Here is a 19,653-nt window from a genome sequence, read left to right as displayed (position 1 = left end):
AAAGTGAGGCAACCTACACCTGACCCAAGGTTTTGGGGCAAGGCCTGTTCCCTGTGGTATTGTTGATTCCCTATGTGTTTAAATTAATTGCATCAGAAATACCTCAACATCTCAAAATTAACACTGTGAGCTTGAAGTCTCATTGGTGCCACGTTATCTGTTTTGAGAACAGCTAAGCTTTTTAATATGCACAGCAACTGTCAAAGATTCCAGAAGTGCTCTGTTTGTTCTAACTGCCTGAAGACTAAAGTTGATTACAAACCAGTTCACGTGCCTAGTGTGAAAGTACTGTTTTGATGTGTGATCAGTCAGAAGTTAGCTTAGAATAATCTAATTGACTGATTTTCCTATTCTGTAGCTTCCTTTCCGTGTTGTGGTGGCCAGTCCTTTGAGTGAAGGAGTGTCCGTATTAGGGTTATCAAAAAAAATTAAAGGATTTTGCTGTAAGAACCATGGAGGGAGGGGGGGTTTAAAATGCCGAGCTTCTCACTCTTAGATTTTGAATTTAGGTGCGAGAGTATTATGAATTTTGTTACGGTATACTGAAAGTACAACATGCAGGCAGACTATATTAAATGGTAATTTTGGAAATGCAAGAATTAAGATAGTCCGGTATAGCAAACCCCCCTCTAGCACCTGTATTATTGGTTGGAACTATGCTAACAGCTGTTCTAATGAGTGCCTTTTATAGTTGGGGCTTTCGCTCTCTGAACTTGGTGTTGAATTAAATCATTGAGAAATTGAGAGAGCCACAAAGAATAACCTGAAAATCAACACACAAATTTTACCAGTGCAATTTATTTTTCATTCTGGCTTTACTATTGTGCACCATAGGGTGTCCACATCTCAAATGACAAAATTCCAGGCTGTTTCACCATATGACCTCCTTTCAATCACTCTGTCCCAGTTGCTGCCATTAATTGTCAGACATTTGAGCAGTCTCGGAAATAGGTTAATGATCGTGGCTGCAATACTCTCAATCCTCTGGGCTCCAGGAACTGCTCCAGTTATCATTCTGATGAAGAGTCATTCGGACTCAACGTTAACTGTGTTCCTCTCCGCAGATGCTGTCAGACCTGCTGAGCTTTCCCAGCTATTTTTGTTTTTGTTTCAGATTTCCAGCATCTGCAGTATTTTGCTTTTATCCAGTTATCATGTTTGCTAGTTAGAATGTGTGTGTAGCAGGGAGGCTTTACATCCCAGGATTGTTGCAGCCCTGCTGCTTGTTGTGACTCCAGTTGGGGTGCAATGGGAGAAGAAAATGCTCCAATGGTTTTTTTTTTCCCCCAGGTTGCTCACAGGTGTTTTGGGGAAATTAGCCTTTTTAACCAGGGACACATGAGGACAATCTGGGAAGATGGTAAACAAGCCCCTGGTGCATTGGCATTCACAATAAATGCTGTCTTTTCACTCCATGTTACATTAATCTTTCTTTTACAAGATAATTCTGCATTCCGTTTGAGTTTTGTGCCTTTGTGAACTCAATGAATTCAAATGTATTTATAGGGTGAATTTTTTTCACCCTGTGTACATGCTTAGGACTGTCAGCCAACTCTCTGATCATATTACATTGACTTAATTAAAATAATTAATGAAATATTTGAATACAATTAACCCATCTTAACAAAAGTGTGGCATTCTGAGTTCAGCATCGTACACAAAATGTGACAATATCACTGAGTGAAACACAGCTCAGTTTGGCAGCATTTGTCTGTTTATATTCTCCTGAAGTACTAAAGCCCAGATGCATTCCGGTACATGATTATTCACTGTGCCATATCAGTAACCTGCTGTAGAACAGGAAACAAAAAAACTCAGCCTCCATTCTTAACCTCCATCCTCTGCATGTTAACTGATATTGCTAACCAATCCATGTCCTGGGGTACTATTGCTCACCCTTTTAAATCTGCCATTGCCATGTTTTTCTTCAAAAAACATAGCCTTGATTCCCTCTGTCCTTGCAAACTATTGCCCATGTCCAGCCTCAATTTCTTCTCCTGTCCTTGAATATGTCATCTCCTCCCAAATCCTTGCCATTCTTTCTTCAACTCTGTTTTGAATGCCTTCAGTAAGGCTCTGTTCCTCCACTACAGTGGAATCACCTTGTCGGTCTCAAATTCTATGCGAGGGTAACTATGGGAAGTGAATGTTGAAGATGATGGATGGGTTGCTTATCAAGTGGGCTGCTTTGTCCTGGATAATGTCAAGCTGTTTGAGTGTTCTTGGAGCTGCATTCAACCTGGCAAGTGGAGAGTATTCCATCACACTTGTGCCTTGTAGATGGTGGCTAGCCTTTGGGGAGTCAGAAGGTAAGTTATTCTCTCCAGAATTCTCAGCCTCTGAATTGCTCTTTTAACCACAGTATTTATATTATATGGCTGGTTCAGTTTCTGGGCGATGGTACCCCCAGGATGATGATAGTGGTGGATTTGGTGATGGTAATACCATTGAATATCAAGGGGAGATATATAGATTCTCTTTTCTTGGCGGTGGTCATTGCCTGGCATTTGTGTGGCATGAATGTTATTTGCCAATTGCTCAAAGAGGTATATTTTGAGGACTGTCTTAAAGGCGGAAAGAACATAAACATAACATAAGAACTAGGAGTAGGAGTAGACCATGCGGTTTCGCAAGTTTTTGCTGCCATTCAGTATGATCGTGGCTGATTTTTGGCTTCAACTCTCCTTCCCTGCCTGCTTCCCATACCCCTTAATTCCTTCAGACCAAAAATCTGTCTATCTCAGCTTTAAATATATTCAGCGATGGTACATTCACAGCTCCCCTGGTGTAGAGAATTCCAAAGAATTCCAACCCTTTGAAGAAATTTCCCATGGAGAGTCTAGACAATTTCTTTTAATGGCTCCATATCCTCTCCCATCACAGACACTGCTTACATCCACCTCTGTAAATTTGCCTGTCTCCGCCCCTGAATCAGCTCGACTGCTGAAACCCTCGTCAATGCCTTTGTCCCTAGACTTGACTGTTCCAAAGCTCCCCGGGCCAGCCTTGCACCATGCACCCTGCAAGGGACAGATGCACCATCTGTGGTTAACTAGAAAGGTTAAAGGTCGTATCAAACTTAAAGAAAAAGCATGTAATTGTACAAAGATAGTTGGAAGGTCAGAAGATTGGACAGAACATAAAGAATGGCAAAGAATGAATAAAAAAATTAATAGGGAGGGAAAAATTAGAGTATGAGAGAAAGCTAGCCAGAAATATAAAAACAGTAAGAGCTTCTATAAATATTCTAAAAAAGAAACGAGTTAACAAAGTGAGCATTGGTCCTGTAGAAAGTGAGTCTGGAGAATTGATATTGGAAAACAAGGAAATGGTTGATGAATTGAACAGGTATTTTGCATCAGTCTTCACTATAGAGGATACAAGTAACATCCCAGAAGCAGCTATGAATCAGGGAATGGAAGGGAGGGGCAACTCAGGAAAATTACAATCATCACAGAAATGGTACTGAGTAAATTGTTGGAGCTGCGGGCTGACGAGTGCCCGGGTCCTGATGGATTTCATCCTAGAGTCTTAAAAGAAGTGGCTAATGGTTTAAATTTTCTGAAACTGCCTAGATTCGGGGAAGGTTCCATTAGATTGGAAGATAGCAAATGTAACTCCATTATTCAAAAAAGGAGGGAGACAGCAGGAAACTACAGGCCAGTTAGCTTAATCTGTCATGGGGAAAATGTTAGAAGCTATTATTAAAGAAGCTATACTAGGGCACTTGGACACTTCAAGGTAATCAAGCAAAGTCAACATGGTTTTGCAGAAGGGAAATCATGTTTAACCAACTTATTGGCGTTCTTTGAGGGAGTAACATGTGCTGTGGATAAAGGGGAACCAGTGGGTACACTTCTTAAATTTCCAGAAGGTATTTGATAAAGTGCCACATCAAAGGTTATTGTGGAAAATAAAAGCTCATGGCATAGGAGGTAACGTATTGGCACGGATAGAAGCTTGGCTAGCTAACAGGAAACAGCAGGCATAAGTGGGTCTTTTTCAGGTTGGCAAGATGTAACAAGTGGCGTGCCACAGGGATCAGTGCTGGGACCTCAACTGTTCACAATTTATATAAATGACTTGGATGAAGGGATGGTTGCCAAATTTGCTGAGGACACAAAGATAGGCAGGAAAGTAAGTTGTGAAGAGGACATGAGGCTACAAAAAGATACAGATAGGTTATGTGAGTGGGCAAAGATCTGGTAAATGGAGTATAATGTGGAAAAATGTGAAATTGCCCATTTTGGCAGAAAATAAAAGAAGCTTATCTAAGTGATGAGAGGTTGCAGAGCTCTGAAATGCAGAGGGATCTGAGTGTCTTAGTGCATGAGTCACAAAGGCTAGTATGTAGGTACGGCAATTAATTAGGAAAGCTAATGGAATGTTATCATTTATTATGAGGGTAATTGAATACAGTAGTAAGGAGGTTATCCTTCAGTTATACAGAGCATGAGTGAGACCACATCTGGAGTGCTGTGTACAGTGTTGGTTACCTTTTTTAAGGAAGAATGTAAATGCATTGGAAGCAGTTCAGAGATGGTTTACCAGACTAATACCTGGAATGGGTGGGGGGTTGTCTTATGTGGAATGGTTGGACAGGCTCGGCTTGTATCTGCTGGAGTTTAGAAGAGTAAGAAGCGACTTGATATGAGATCCTGAGGGGTCTTTTCAGGGTGGATGTGGAGAGGATGTTTTCTCTTGTCAGGGAATCTAGAGCTAGGGGTCACAGTTTAAAAGCAATGGGTTGTCCTTTTAAAACAGATGAGGTGAAATTTTTTTCACTCAGAGGGTCATGAGTCTTTGAAACTCACTTCCTGAAAAGGCGGTGGAAGCAGAGTCTTTGACTGTTTTTAAGGCAGAGGTGGATAGATTCTTGGTAATCAAGGGGGTGATAGGTTATTGGGGCTGGCAGGTTGCAGATTTGAGGTTACTATAAATAAGATCAGCTTATTAAATGGTGGAGCAGGCTGGAGGGGCCGAATGGCTTACTCCTGCTTGTTCATATGTTAGTATCCAAAATCCTGCTGCCCATATCCCTGACTTGCACAAAGTCCCATTCATAAGTTACCCCTGTGCTTATTGACCTACGTTGGCTTCTTTTTCGCTGGTGTCTTGATGTTAAAATTCTTACTTTTATCAAATTCCTCCATGGCCCTTCTCTATCCCTTTAAAATCCTCCAGCCCAATAACCTTCTGAGACCTCTGTGTTGCTCTGATTTAGCCTCTGGAGCATCCCCAATTTCAAATGCTCCACCATTAACAGCCATGCCTTCAACTGCCCAGGCCCTTTTCCTCTGGAATTCCCTCCCTAATCCTCCTCACTGTCTTTTTGTTACTTTAACATGTTCCTTAAAACCATTGCACCACTTCTGATCCCTTTGACCAAGTTTTGGTCACCTGTCCTGATACTACTTTACATGGTTTGGTGTCAGACTTTGGTAAAGCTCCTGTGGAGCACCTTGGATAGATTTAAACCATGTCAACAGGGCTATATAAATGCAAGTTGTTGGTGTTGTAACTTGTGCATTCTTACTGCATATATCTGCAAGTTCATTCTGGCACTTAATTTTCTACTCATTGTCTGTTTCTTGCCTGTCAAGTTTTAGAGATCAACTCTGAATCTAAACATATCCAAGTCAAGCAAATTTGCAACTGGATTTTTCGGAATTTGCTCTTTGATTTCAGGTGACTTATTCATGCACCTGATGTAAGTGCTGTTTTAATCTGTCTATAACACTGACTCAAAGACTGAAACTTTAAAACTGCACCTCAGTTGTTCATTTAAACATGGGAATGTAAAGAATTGGAATAGACAGTTGTGGCCCATTTGGCTGCTGGCATTTGTAGTGGCTCCACGAATGGCAAATTAACTTCAGTTATGATATGGCACCAGTATCTGTAAACTTCACTATTACTTGAAGATTGAGACTAAACTAGTTTCAAAGACCTTGTTATTATGCTCTATACCCTATGTAGCTTTGGAATTAAAGTGCTGGATTCTTCAGAGTAGCACAGTGTAAATTTCTACTCCCTTGTACGTTATTGGGAAAAAATAGGTTAATATTGCATTCACACAATCACTGCTCAGCTGTTGATTTGAATGCTTTACTGCCTTCTATAAATAAGTGATTAAATCTGGTAGCGACAAAATGGAATTTCGTTAATTGGGTGGATTTTCTTTGAGTTATGTGGATTTTAAGCCTAATAGATGAGCTCTGTAGTACAGCACTCAGACTGCACATACTGTTATTATAGACATGTTGGTGCAGACCCTAATATATAGTTGAGTGTATTCTATAGAACCATAGAAAAGTTACGGTGCCGAAAGAGGCCATTCAGCCCACTGTGTCTGCGCTAGCCAAAAAGAGAAAGAAGAAACTAGCCGATTATTTCAGTCCCACTTTCCAACACCTGGCCTGTAGCCTTGTAGGTTACAGCACTTCAGATGCAGCTCCAGTTAATTTTTAAATGAGCGTTTTGGCCTCAACCACCAACTTAGGCAGTGAATTCCACACGCCCACCAACCTCTGGGTGAAAAAGCTTTTCCTCATGTCCCCTCTAATTCTTCTAACAATCATCTTAAAACTGTGCCCCCTGGTAATTGACCCAAGTTTCATTACAAGATGTCCTGCTCCAACTGCCACACCCTCATGTACTCTTCAGTGGTTCCCCCAAACAGTCCATTCTCTTGGTGCAAAGCCTTCCCACATCAATTGGAAAATGAAAATACTCTGCAGTACCCAATTGGATTATTCTTAACCTGCAGTCAAACAGCCTTTTCTTGTCTAACTTCAACACTTCTATAAATAATATTTTTTTAATGCATCAATGATTTTTCTCCTGTGTTGCTTCCAGCAGTATTCTTCTGGAGATTAATGTTCAGTTCCTGAAGGATTGACAACCTTACCCAGTGGTGTAAAATATTCTAAACTACCTGTTTATGGTCCTTAATGCATTGGTACAATTCTGTCATGTCAAAACTCTGTTTCTAGAATCCCTCTCGCTATTTAAATAAAAATGCTTTCTGGTGCTGAAAGGAATCTTATTTATTCCACAGGTCCACTTCATTGTAGTGTCATTTTTTTTTTTGATTTCTTGCCTCAATGATAGCATTGATAAAATTACTTTATCTGTTTGTAAATGTATTTTCTTTGTTTCCAGGTTCACTCTTCTCTTCTCCCATGGGAATGCAGTAGATTTGGGTCAGATGAGCAGCTTCTACATTGGTCTAGGCACCAGAATCAACTGTAACATCTTCTCCTATGACTACTCAGGGTATGGAGTCAGCAATGGAAAACCTTCAGAGAAGAACCTGTATGCTGACATTGACGCTGCATGGCAGGCATTGAGGACCAGGTATGTTTATCAGGCATTTTACTGAGCTCATTACATAGGTCAAATTTTTTCACCTTACTGTAGTTGGCACATTTTGTTAATTGCTTTGTAAATTGACGTTCATTATGATGTTGGCTTATTTAGTAAGTACAATGTAGAAGACATGAAGTACAATCCAATTGCATAATCCCACAGTGATGATGGTGAAATACCTGTACAAAAGCAAAATACTGCATATATTGGAAATCTGAAATAAAAACGGAAAATGCTTAAATTAGTCAGGTCAGGCAGCAGCGGGGACAGTAACAGTCAACATTTCAGGTTGGCCTTTCTGGTCATCTGATGATCTTCAGGATGTCCCAAAAATCTTTTCAGTTAGAGAATTACCTCATGAAGCATAGACAATGCTGTTCCATGGACAAACAAAGTAAACCAATTTGCAACTGTTTCTGAAGGAGTTTGTTGAGAAACGTTGTCCCGAATGCTGAGCTGGCTCCCTACTCTTCTTTTGAGGAGGATCGTGGAATCTTTAATATCCACTGAATAGGCACACGGAGCCTAATGTCTCAGCATTTCATTCAAAAGATGGCAATTTTGTGTTACATTGAAGAGCTTGTCCAGATTATGTACTCAAATCTGCAAAGGGGGTTGAACACGTGACTTACTTATTCAGATAAAAGTGCTGTTATCACAGTTTTGGGATTTTGCACTACCTATTTTGTCATGTTGAGCATCATTGGGCACACTCGACATCCTTTAATTCACAGTCTCCTTTTACCAGGATTGTAGCAAAAACCTTTAGACCATACACTAGCTATTGATATACTGCAAATACCACCATTTGGATTCCCCTCTCATGACGGAAAATGTATTGAAAAGTGCTCAGGCACAGTTTCAAACTGACAACTGGTTTATTTTACTTAAGATACATACACAAATAGTATATAGTTTTCACAGTGATAACATTCAAATCTCTACACTCCTTGATTATGAACAAGCAACTTAATAATTCCATAAATGTAGGTTCACTTCTCTAGCTAAGTTAGTCAAAGCTAAACTGGCTCAGGTATTTTACTTGTAGAAACTTTCTGTTGCTGCTGGGTGCTAACCTTGCAGCTCTGTCAGGAGGAAACTTTTCTGTCTTCTACTTTAAGCCTGTGTATAATATAGCTTTCATTATTAACTCAATGGATATTCCCCACACACTGACTGAAGACAAAAAAGTAGTCTCGACCTTGCTTTAAAAGTTGGAATTGATGGAAAGTTAGCCTTAATTGCCCTTTCCGTGTCTCCATTTGTAATGACTTGTGATATTTTAGAAATGCTGAAAGAGATGATTAAGTCTTTCACTTACCCTGTTGTCAGTTTCTGGTGTGTTTGCTGATATTCATGCAAGTGCAGCACCAGGTTGGCAGTACAACAACAAAGTTTATGATGTTAGAAGTGCTATATAAATATAACAGCCCAAGGCATTTCACAGGAGAATAAAGCAAAATATTACACAGAGCTACATAAGGTGATATTAGTTCAGATGACTGAAAACCGAATCCATCAAAAAGATGGGTTTTAAGGAGTGTACTAAAAAAGGAGATCAAGTTAGGGAGCTGGGGAAGTTTAGGGAGGAAATTCCAGTGTGTGGGAGTCTGGGCAACCACCAATGGTGGAGCAAATAAAATTAGAGATGTTTAAGAGATCAGAATCAGATGAGCACAGAAATCTTGGAGGTTTGTGGGGCTGAAAGAGTTACAGAATTAAGATGGGACATGGCCATTGGGGTTTTGTAAACAAGGATGAGAATTTTAAAATCAAGGCGTTGCTTGGCTTGACCGGCAGTCAATGCGGTGATAGGTGAATGGAACTTGGTGTAAGTAAGGACACAGGCAGCAGATATTTGGCTGAGTATTGGATTAGTTGAGTCTAAACAAACGCACGAATGAGGGTTCAGCAGCAGATGAGCTGAAGCAGGGGCGAATGTGGGTGTTGTTACTGAGGTGGAAATAGGTAGTCTTAGTGATGATCTAGATATGTGGTCGGGATCTCATCTTGGGGTAAATATGGTACTAAGATGGCGAACAATCTGACTTGGTCTCAGACGGTTGCCAGGGAGGGGAATGGGATCTGTAGCTTGGGTAGGGAGTTTGGAGTGGGGACCTAAGACAGTGACTTTGAAGCTCAACGCAAACTGGAGGAACAGCACCTCATCTTCCAACTTGGCATTTTACAGCCTTCCAGACTGAATACGGAGTTCAACAATTTTAGATCATGAACTCTCTCCTCCATCCCCACCCCCTTTCCGACCCCCCCCCCCCCCCCTTTTTTTCCAATAATCTATATAGATTTTTCTTTTCCCACCTATTTCCATTATTTTTAAATGTATTTCCATCCATTGTTTTATCTCTACCTTTTAGCCTATTTCGATCCCTTCCCCCCCCCTCCCCCCCCACCCCCACCCCACTAGGGCTATCTGTACCTTGCTCATCCTGCTTTCTACCCTTAATTAGCACATTCCTTAGATAATATCACCACCTTCAACACCTCTTTGTCTTTTTGTCTGTGACATCTTTTGGCTATCTCCAGCCATCACTGGCCCTCTATCCAGCTCTACCTGTCCCACCCCCCCTTAAACCAGCTTATATTTCACCTCTTTTCTATTTTTACTTAGTTCTGTTGAAGGGTCATACGGACTCAAAACGTTAACTGTGTTCCTCTCCGCAGATGCTGCCAGACCTGCTGAGTTTTTCCAGGTATTTTTGTTTTTGTTTTAGAATAAACTCCTGTTGCCTAGCAACAGGGGCCCAGAGAGGGAGGCCCCAACCCATGCGTATATATATATATATACACACACACACACACACACACACACACACACACACACACACACGCAACACTAAATAAAAGCAGTTTGAGTTGAGTTGGGAGCAGTTGCGAGCAGAAGCAGGTTCCAGAAACTAAAGAATAAAGTCCCAAATCTAGGGGAGTGGAACAGGAAAGAAGACAGTCTAGTCAAAGGATAGGAATCCGGAAGAGGTTCTATTCTGTAGAAGTGAAAGTAAGGAGCAGAGAGGAAGGCTTCAAGCTTAAAGAGATGAAAGCTGCAGGGTGCAAATTTAAAGCAATATAGGTATGAGAGAAGCCAGAAGGTCCAAACAGACAGCTGCAGGTCTGTAATTCTTTACTATGCCCATGTGTAGCAATGGTGTACTTTTGACGGCTGAGTCAGCGAGAGTGAGTGTGTTGAAGACAGCTTAAATGCACATGGTAGATCCAAGGGAAAGGAGCATCAGAATTAGAGTTTGAAATGCTGGAGGGAGACCCTTGTGAAAGGCGTCAGTTTGGAAGAAGGTTCCAAAGTGAGTTCTTGGAGTTGAGATTGGAAACCCTTGTCTCACTGAACTCCATCTTTCACCAGTTGGCTCATGGTGTAACAAGTGTCTGGGGAGAGTTGAGGAGAGATCCATAGCACCTGTTTGGGGTGGCATCTGTCACTTGGTTTCAAAATGTGGTGTGCTTGACCTCAGGTCATCTATTGGTTTGAATAGATTATATACTTTAAACAAAGTATAGGATAGCTTTTGTAACTTGTGTTACACTTACAAATCTGTATATATCTGTAAAGCTATAGTTCCGGGTGAAGGAGTATTGCAATTTAGTTCATCTTGTCCTGTTTAATAAATGTTTTATTCTTTTGTTAAAGTTCATCAGTTGACCCCTGTGACTATTCAGTAACCGCTCTCCACATATCTAAACCAAAAAAATATATAAGTTAGGATCTATCATGCTAGGCTCCACCCTGGGATCAGGCTTGTCCAGTAGTAGCATCAGCTAGCACCATAACAATCCAGCAGTTCTAACAAAGCACAAAGGTGTTGATCTGCATTTGAACAGTGTTGCCCCATCTCAAAGGGCAAGTGAATTTGGAGACCTCTAATTAAAGTGGTGGTAGTTTTTACTTTTTTTTACAAACTAACTCCAGTTGTTTAATTATTTGGTTTCTGTTGTTCACCTGTCACTCTGTAATCTTCCTATGAAAGGGCATAGTGTCATTATGCTGTGACTATTTAGTTGAACATTCAATTTGTAAATATCATAAAACTGAAAGGGTGACAGGGCGTCTCTGACTATACCTATTGCTTTCTGTACTTTGATCAGCATAAAGACACAGTGTAAGCTAACAGCTGGTCAACACACGCAAGAGTTGGAAAAGGAAACACTGTTAGGCCTTATCTTAACTACCGTGGAAAGAGCTTTATCAGCTGAACCCAAAATTAAGCTACTTTTTCTGATTGCAAGCAGTTACTGGAAGACTTACTGTGCACTAGCTGCTGCTAAATTATAAACGTGTTTCTTATCAATGTGATCATTTTGCCATACCTAATGCAGAGAAGAAACTTTCCCCTGAGGTGTTTCTGTAGCAAGTCCCCTTGCAACAAAGGTAAAACTACAAGAGCAGGCATGGGCCTTGGCAGAGCTGTGCCTTCCCCTCCCACCTGTTGGTGCTGAACTCTATTTGTCGGTTAAATAAAAATAACTTGTTTGAAAGTGTTTATTTTTAAACAATTTTGAGAACCTTTTCCAATTCTAAATATGACATCTTTGTACTAGATGCTGTTGCTAAGATCTCACTGTTCCACTGACCTCCCCATTCCAGATATCTGATATCAAAAAGATTACAAGTCCCATTTTCCATCCAGCTACTAGGGGCACTGTTACTAGTGTTGCATAATATGATGACTCAGTTATGATGTTAGCGGTGTCATTTTTAATGGTTTCATTTATTCCTTTCCAGTCTCCAGTGAGGTCAAGTTTCATCCTTGCAGATTAATAGCTACCCCTTCAGTTATGGCCCAGAATTGAGCACACTCTTGCTTAACATTCCATTCCAATATCACAGTGTGAACAATTTTTGATTTTTCTATTATTGATATTATTCGTCAGAGAAATAAAAATTATTTTTAAAGGTTGGGTTCGTATCTGTTCCCTAATTTTTTCCTCCCTATGCTTGCTGACCTACATTGGCTCCGGGTCCAGCAACTTCTCAATTTTAAATTCTCACCCTGGTTTCCAAATCCCTCCATGGCCTTGGCCCTTCCTATCTCTGTAACCTTTTACAACCCACTGAGATCTCTGCGCTGCTCTGTTTCTGGCTTTTTGTTCATCCCTGATTTTTTAATGGCTTCATTATTGGAGAGATTCCTTCCAACTGTCCTGAACCCTAGGCTCTGGAATTACCTCCCTAAACGTCTTCCACCTTCTACACTTCTCTCTTAAATACATCTTAAAGCCTACCTCTGCCCAGGCTTTTGATCACTCATCCAAAAACTGCTTCTGTGTCTAGGTGTATAATTTTGTATGCAAAGCACCTTGAGACATGGTATTATGTTATAGATGCTATTTAAATGCAACTCCTCTTTCTGTATTCTTGGAACTATAGATGAGAACGTGGAACAGTCTGACATGTAGACACTTCATAGTTACTGACAAATTGACACAAGAAAGTAATGTGTGAAAGGATGTTTCATCAACTGCTTTGTCTCCCTTTGAGATGACCTGGAAACTTGAAGGGGACTGGTCCCTGAACTCTGATCTCTTGAGGATCACAATACAGTTTACTATACATTATCATCTGATGATATTAATAAGCCAAATCAGGCATTTAGAGTATGGTAGGTGTAGAAAGGAGCTGATATGGCAATTCTCAGGTTGTCCTGAAATTTCCATATCTATCAGACAGAAGATACCTGAATCTCATTGGGACTTAAATCATGAAAGTGAGAGTTGAAGAAAAATACCCTAATTCCTTTCATTACCCAGCCCTGTCATCTTTTTTTGTTATGGTGATACACATTTATAGAAAGAGACCATCTTGTCTTTGTTTTCTGGCATTGATGGTGTAAGGAAAACATAAATACATCTTCGTTCTACTTTATGAAATGCAAATGTTGCTTACTGGCAAAACGCTTGCTGGCTGCAGCAAGGTGCTTTTCCCTTTCCCTGCTCATTGATTCTAGTGGGATAAAGCCTGTGCAGCTGTGTGGAGTTCAAAGTGACTCCTTGCTATATAAAAGAATTACTCAATCAGCTAGACACATACTAGCTGTCTGCTCTTCAAGTGGAAAATAATTACCAAATTATAGTCAGCATGAGTGATGTAGTCAAATTTCAAAGGCACGCCTATCAACTCTCTGTTCACAATATCCTTACCTGTGACTAATTATCTAGTGAAAGGTTACGAATTTATTAAATTAGCCTGTGGCCCTAGGGAACAGCAGTTGGTCAATTCTCTCCTGACAAGAGCCTCTGTGAAGCCTATTCATATTGTGTAATCTGGCATTTTAAATGTCTCCAAGCACTTTAAATGCAACTAAGTCACTGCTAGACAACAGTGTCCCCTTTCACTTTTATGACATTTGCATCTCACTTTGCAGGAATCCCTCAAATGAAAGAGTGTGCAGTGAGGCAATAGTTCATTTGCAAGCAAATCTGTGCAAATAGGATGCTGTAATAGATATTGTATAATGTAGCTCACGTGGATTACTTTGACCAGGGAGTGAGGAAGCAGTAGAGGGAGGGGGCATGGAAGGTTAGGGCAAGGGTATACAACCTGACAAAATGCCTTACCATGCCCATGAAGTCAGTTACTATCTGTGTGGTTTTCAGGTGAGAGTAGACATTTAAGATGGTGAAAACTGTTGTATCTCCACCTTTCCTATATCAGTTGTATGCGACTGCATCTTAACTCTTGAAACAAAGAAGTGACACAGCTTTGGGCAGCTGAGTATATCAGGCAATATCATGCCTGTGTCCCTTGTTTTATTATGTTAGTTGTAGCATCAAATTAAAAATGAGGCCTTTCACCTTTTGAGAGGTTGGCGGGGGTTGTGAAGGGAGGGCTAAGGAAAGAGGTAGAGAGGTAAGTGAAACTAGAAGACAAAGAAGTTGGAAAAAAGTGTTTCCCTTATTTTTGTTTCATTTTAGTATAGCACCAGGAGGAGTGCCTTTACGCTATGTAGACCAGGTAGGCTGCACATTTAGTGCTAAATTGGCTTGCGCCAACAGAGACTGTAGACATAATTGCATTCAGCATGCCTGGATAGGCAAGACAAAAATCTGGCAGGGTTCCCATCTATATTGCTTCCAGTAGCATACTAGAAAGTGTCTGTGTGTGGATTTTGACGAGGGCAACATTAGGTCACGATGTTAAGCCCCACTGGTGGTGAACCGGTTGAAATAAGGGGAACAATTTTCCCCCTTCAGGTCCCGCTGCCTTCCTGGTGTGTCTCGATGCTAACCACACTTGAACAGACACCAGGCACAAGCTGGTTCAGGCCCCAAGATCTGAGCAAGGCTGCTCATCCTGATTTGCGATTTTCCATTTCTGCCTGTTGTTCAAGTAGTGCGTGGAATCGAGCTTGGGCAGGGCACTAGTGAAAGTGTTGATACATGTCCATGGACTTGCCAGAATCACTGCCTGTTTCAGGCCATGCAAGCATTCTAGCTCTTTTTATAAGCTTCAGAGACTGGGACAACTTATAGCAAGCACCTCAAAGCATTGGAGAAGTATCACCAGCAGTGCCTTCGCAAGATCTCCAAATCTGGTGGCAAGAAAAGCGGTCTAACAGCAATGTCCTCTCCCATGCCAAAATGCACAGCATCAAGGCACTAATCACTCAAAACCAGCTCCCCTGGGCAGAACATGCGGTTCATATGCCTAACACTGGACTCTCAAAGCAAGTGCTCTACCCAGAAGTTGGTCACCACAGGAGACTCCCAGGAGGGCAGCGGAAACACTTCAGGGATGCTTTGAGGATGTCCCTAAAGAGGCCAAACATCCTCATCGACTCATGGGAGACCCTGGCCTGTGACTGATCTAAATGAACCTTCTCCATTTTGAAGGGCAGCAAACACATTGGGAGACTTTGGGAATATGCAGAGGTGAGATTGAGGCATGGAGAGAGTGCACAAACCTCAAAACAACTCCTCTACCTAACCCTACAAGCAGCATCTGCCCCGCATGTGGCAGATCGTGCAGTGGAAGTTTCAGCTGTTTTGGAAGACCTCAAACCAGAGTGGAAGCAAATAATCTTCCATCCTGAAGGATTGCCTAACAAAAAGGGAGGAGCTCATTAAAATCAGGGCCTCTGTATAATATTAGTTCCTGGATAATAAAACAAGTCTTAAGCATGTGTGTTGGCCTTGCAAATTTTCATTTTAAAGCTGATGGTGTATTTGCTATGATCTGAATTTAATTTTACCTTTGCTTCCAAATGCTTTGGTAACACTTCATTCATTCCGTTTCCTTGATTCCACTCTTCGTCTTTCACCCCCTTCCCATTTTCTCTCATTTACCTATGCATTATCAGTTGTAAGATGCTCTTCTAAATGAGCGGTCCATTATAAGTGTCTAAGTTTCTCAACTAGAAAAATGTGATTGCTGGCGCTTGTGCTCAGCTAAGCTTCCAATCTCATATTTTCTCCAACACTAATACTGCCTACTCTTACCTCAAATATCCATCTCTGCCCCTGCCTCAGCCCATCTGCAGTCAAAACCTACATTCGTGCTTTTGTTATCTCAAGTTGACTATGTCATTGTTTTCCTGATGAACCTCCTACCTTCCATCTACTGTAAACTCCAGCTCATCCAAAACTGTTGCTGCTATCCTAACTCACACCATGGCCCGTTTAACTGTCACCACTGTACTCACTAGCCTACATTGGCTCCGGACCCAGCGTCACTTCAAATTTAAAATTCTCATCCTTGTGTTTGAATCCCTCCATGGTTACACAGTCTCCTGATCTCTAAACACTCTGAGATCTCTGTGCCCTTCCAATTATGGCCTCTTGTGCATCCCAAATTTCCCTTGGCTCACTGGCAATTGTCTCCCTAAAACTCACTACCCCTCTCTTTCCTCTTTTAAAAAGCTCTTTAAAACCGACCTCTTTGACCAAGCTTTTGGTCAACTTTCCTAATATTTGACATGGTGTCATATTTTGTCCGTTTATGCCTCTGGGATGTTTTACCATGTAAATGGAGGTATATAAATGCAAGTTGTTGCTCAATTTGAGCGCAGGATTAAGTAATTGTGTGAGAAGTGATGTGCAAGTCAGGGTTGGGAGAGTGAAATGTCAGTCATTTCAGTGAGCATGACGTGTGCAAAGGTCAATGCTGAGAGTCTTATCCAACCCAAAAATGAGATCCTGGTGGAATGGACCCTGGAGTTCCACCTGTGCCAATCCTTGGCCAATGGTAATAGAAGCTGATAATTTATGATTTAGTAGTAGTGAGGTACAAGTGCATAGCAGGTACAATTGTCTGTGTAAAAGTAGCATTGTTAGCAAAATGGAAAGATAACATTACAATTCAAAAGAGAAAAATGAAAGTTTCAATTAAAATTTATATATCCTTTTCTGCTGCCACAAAAATAGTTCCTACCCAGCAAACCTTTGCTTCTGCTTCTAGGAAGAAATGAATCCACCCACATTGTCTGATAGCTGAGAAGCTGTTCAGGGTGCGACAATAGCTTTTGAAAATGGCTTGTGAAACTGAACACAAAGCAGTGAGATATAGAAATGTGATGGATTGTGCAGTGCTCAGCCTCTTTGTTTAAATAAGATTCCTTTTTCATTTGTGGTTGTATGTTGAATATTCACATTTTTAATGTAGTCACTAATGAAAGGGTAGGATCTCTGGGTAAATGGAGTGTGAAATGGTTGCTTGTTCTGGATAGCTGTGCGTTAGTCTGAATCCTTTTCTGCTTGAGAAAAGTGGCGTCTGCACCCCCAAGTTCTCCTCCCCTGAAGGCCCTGACCCTCCATGGAGCCTGCTGTTCTCTGAACATATCCAAGTGGCCATTCACTGAAGATAGCAGCAGTCTATTAGATTGGGTGGGGGAGAGTTTGACATGCATTTTTCATCAGATAGCAACTCCGGCAGGTTGGTTTACTACCAACCCCCACCCTCCGCCCAACCACTGCACACTGAAGCTAATTGCAGCACTCTTGAACAGTGCTAACGCTGATTCCAGCTAAGTCAGCCAGGACTGTCGTTGAATTGCAACCTGAGTGACATGTTTATTAGCAGTGCCTTTGGGAAGCTTACCTCCTGTTTATAAATGTGCAGTTGCAGTTTTGCTATTTGTATTAGGAAGTCATAATTGATTTCCTTGTATTATACAATAGCATGTCAAACAGCCATCTTTTCCAGTATGCTCAAAATAGCAATGATTCTTTAGACTGTATAGCATGCAATAAATATTTTATATTCGATTATGTTTGGATTATATGCAATTAATCCTGATGGATGCCTGACTATGTAATTTGCCAGAAAAATTGCTATCATTGAACCAGAGTTTCTGCAAATGTTAAACCTGAAACTTGCATTTTTTTGGACTACTCTGTTCACCTCATGGTTGAAGCTGAATATTCTTGAATGAAGTACTAGAAGCATCAAACATCTGAAATGGATGTTTCATTTAAATTCAATGCAAGATGGTTGACAAATTCAAACTATTCTCATGCTCAAATGGAGGTCACGTTCATCACATGAGGACTAGGACTGTTAAATTGACATAATCATTAGGGACAAGGCTGTTGTTACAAAAGCACAGAGGGCCTACCCTGTACTAGAATGTTTTTCCTATTCTGGAGTCTGCTGCTTGTCAGGCAGTCATGTACAGAAGTCTGGTGTTGCCATAACACCACGTTGAAAATGAGACTTGTTTTTCCTTAAAAAGATATAGCAGAAAGCTGCCTGCCTCTTGGACTGTGTTTTATATTATTTGACTAGATTTTTCTTTCAGGACTGGTTGTGCTCCTACAAATGGAGCACAACAGTGGCAAAAATGCACCCAGTTCCAAATGAGACTGTTATTCTCGTCTACCATCTCAACTGGGAAGGACATGAGCTTCTCCTTTCTTATCTGCTGTATATGAATGACAATGGGGAAGCAGAACCTGCCAAGCTACCCAATATTCCTTTCTTTCTAAAACAAAAACAAAAATACCTGGAAAAACTCAGCAGGTCTGGCAGCATCTGTGGAGAGGAGCACAGTTAATGTTTCGAGTCTGCATGAACTTTGTCCCACCGCCCCCATGTCCCAAGACGCTGGGCTGTCCTTCATCTTCAGCTGAAAGTGAAAGTTGTGTTTTGATCATGGGGTGGGGTGTGGGGGCCTGTATACCTTTTGAACTGGGTGCTGCAATACCACACTGCATTTTCTTCCCTCTTGGTGGCAAAGATCTAGCTGGATGTCCTATCTGCATATTTTGAGGGCAGGATCATACTTAGCTGTGATAACCTTCACAGTCAGTTAGTCACCCACAGCTGCCTAACTAAGTTCATGCAGAAAAAATGGCAGTTCAGGGGAAATGTCCATGGGTGACTGGCAGTTATTGTGCAGTACGCCAAGAAATGACTCCGCTTTCAGGAGAGGAGAACAGAGCTGATTTTCCAAAAACATTTGGCTGTTAACGGATGTATTGTTCAGTTTGGAATCATGTGATATCGGCAACAGCTGGAGGAAAAATAACAGCTCTGAACTAGACTGCAACGTTTGAACTAATGCGAGGATTATAGATGACATGCTGTTGAAATGTGGAACAATTTAAATTAGGAGCCAGATTGTTTGGCCTTTTAGATTGAGGTCAAAACCTGTGCAAAGAAACTTGTGATACTTCTGTTCTGTAACCATTCTTTGATTCTATAAGATGACGTATTGCAAGTACAGGGCACGAGACAGCACAGGATAAGGGCAGGGCTCCAGTAACTTTGTGTTGGCACTGGTGCAGTATTAACAGCTGTCATGTGCACCACAGGACTAAACTGTTTAGTTAAGTAACAAGTCTGCTCTGTTATTTCTTTCCCCTCCTAACTTTTTTTCTCTTAAGATATTGACTCCCTGCGTAGATTCAATTTCGTTATTACTGGCAGTTACACATCACATAACACAAGTGGCTGATCTTTCCCCGCCCAGTTTTCTCCCCCGCCCTTTTCTCCTCATCTGAAAGGGATGACACTTGCCGGGATTTGATTCCATTAACACTGATACCAATCACTTCCAGACAGTTGTGTTCCAATGATACTAGCAAATTGCAGTTAGGAGCAGGAATCTGAGCTGATTTAGGTTTCCTCTCCTTTTTGAGCCGAGATCGTATCATCACAAACCAGAAATGGCTCAGTGCTATACCAGACTGTTCTTTTAGACACTTAACTATCAGGGCAGTTTGTTTTGTCAATTCAGTACTATTTAAAATAACAAACAGCTTGACAACACAGCTGCTCCCAGGCCTCTAGCCCCAGCTGTCAAACTGTTCATCACA

The 19,653-nt window shown here is 41.2% G+C and overlaps 1 protein-coding gene across 1 annotated transcript in view; it reads left to right on the top strand.

The window, feature by feature from the left end:
- The window catches only part of LOC121286976 (alpha/beta hydrolase domain-containing protein 17B-like), a 70,057-nt gene that overhangs the window by 25,612 nt on the left and 24,792 nt on the right, over positions 1-19,653 (top strand). Inside the window, exon 2 of the mRNA XM_041204352.1 lies at positions 7,165-7,359. Coding sequence (XP_041060286.1) covers positions 7,165-7,359 — 195 coding nt within the window. The remainder of the gene's footprint in view (positions 1-7,164; positions 7,360-19,653) is intronic.

This window comes from Carcharodon carcharias, chromosome 14, assembly GCF_017639515.1.
Source record: "Carcharodon carcharias isolate sCarCar2 chromosome 14, sCarCar2.pri, whole genome shotgun sequence".
Lineage (NCBI taxonomy): Eukaryota > Metazoa > Chordata > Chondrichthyes > Lamniformes > Lamnidae > Carcharodon > Carcharodon carcharias.
This window is presented reverse-complemented; position numbering and strand designations above follow the sequence as displayed.